General features: G+C 27.6%; 2 protein-coding genes across 2 annotated transcripts in view; both read left to right on the forward strand.

The window, feature by feature from the left end:
* The window catches only part of LOC108750967 (transmembrane protease serine 9-like), a 9,749-nt gene extending 9,150 nt beyond the window's left edge, over positions 1-599 (forward strand). The window contains exons 7-8 of the mRNA XM_018490848.1: positions 13-319; positions 435-599. Coding sequence (XP_018346350.1) covers positions 13-319; positions 435-599 — 472 coding nt within the window. The remainder of the gene's footprint in view (positions 1-12; positions 320-434) is intronic.
* Positions 600-1,520: 921 nt separating this feature from the next.
* LOC108751107 (trypsin-1-like) overlaps positions 1,521-1,607 on the forward strand; it is a 3,019-nt gene continuing 2,932 nt past the window's right edge. The window contains exon 1 of the mRNA XM_018491091.1: positions 1,521-1,577. Coding sequence (XP_018346593.1) covers positions 1,526-1,577 — 52 coding nt within the window. The 5' untranslated portion in view covers positions 1,521-1,525. The remainder of the gene's footprint in view (positions 1,578-1,607) is intronic.

Below are 1,607 nucleotides of genomic sequence, written 5' to 3' on the forward strand. Positions count from 1 at the left end.
TCTAATTTTCAGTGGTGTTGGTCCATATGACATTGCTCTGCTTAAACTTGCATCTCCATTAAAGTTAACGAAAGAAATACAAGCCATCAAATTACCACCGCCAGAAAGTGAAGCAACTGGAGAAGCATGGCTTTGTGGATGGGGCTCCACTTCGACTGGCCGTTATCCAATAATGCCAAATAAACTTCAGCATGTTAAGATGGAGTACCTCGATCATATTACTTGCCATGAAGCCATTGAACGTTTGATAGGATCTTCTCCCGTTCATGAAACCAATATCTGCACTGGGCCACTATACGATCAAATCTCGGCATGCAGTGTAAGTGATATACAGATGTTCAATAAATTTTAGTATATGAGCTTCAGTAGTTTTGTCATTGTTTATTGATGTAACAATTTAATACATATATATTGAGTTTTTAATACACTTTTAGGGAGACTCCGGTGGCCCACTAATTTCACGTAATGGACAAAAACCAGTTCTTATTGGAATTGTATCTTGGGGTATTATTCCATGCGGTAGTGAAGGAGCGCCAAGCGTATATACCAAAGTATCCAGTTTCATTGAATGGATTGACGAGAAAATCAATAATTATTAATATATTAATGACAACGATATTGACGACGTATCAACGCATACTGAATAATGCATTATATATTATTAATTATTATATATTATGTATTATATATTATTTAACGTAAAATACAATAAATATGCAGCATATATAACAATAACGTTTTATATTCCTTTCCTATTTAAAAAGTAAAAATTAATTAACAGTAACTTGATTGACTGAACAAAACGCTTATGGCAAAATTTATTGCTGTTTATGTTTTTATGTTATTTAACATAATCACATTATTATTCTTAAAAATATACGTATATCTATTTTAATAACACTAATTTGTTCATCTGCAATACATATTTTAATACACAAATCATATAGTTAAAAGTTAACATATATTATACAATGTGTTTTATTTTAAGTAATACAGTCGATTATATATGTTAAAAAAAGGAATTTTCGAGAAAAAGTTTCAGACAAACAACAATTGCATGATGTAAAAGAGAATAAATAATAGTAAAATCGATTTTAGATAACAATAATACATCATTATCTATTAATATATGATCCTATCGTAATAGGACTTGCAGTTTAACTAATTAAAATTAAAAGAATGTTTCATGATTTATTATTTACATTTAATTATTAATTAGTTTATAATGATATATTTTATTTAGAATCTGATTAAATAATATGAAAACAAATAACAAATAAAAAAATTAATTAAATTTTTAATAATATTGTTTATTACCGTTTTTTATTTACCTTACAATTTAATATTTATAACAATTAATGTACATAAAAAGACGAAAAAGTGTGTAAAATTTTTTTTATCGTAAAAGTATTGTGATCAATTCTCATAGATAATAATGGCTTATCAGCACATTATCACTGATATCGAATGTACTCGACAAACGGGTATAAAATGCGATTTATTCATAGGATCATCAAACATCAAGATGCATTTCAAAGCTATCGTGTTCTTTGTTTTTTTAGTTATGGCGATCGCTGGTAAGTCAATTTTCTCGATTTATGTATACA

This window comes from Trachymyrmex septentrionalis, unplaced genomic scaffold, assembly GCF_001594115.1.
Source record: "Trachymyrmex septentrionalis isolate Tsep2-gDNA-1 unplaced genomic scaffold, Tsep1.0 scaffold40, whole genome shotgun sequence".
NCBI classification, from domain to species: domain Eukaryota; kingdom Metazoa; phylum Arthropoda; class Insecta; order Hymenoptera; family Formicidae; genus Trachymyrmex; species Trachymyrmex septentrionalis.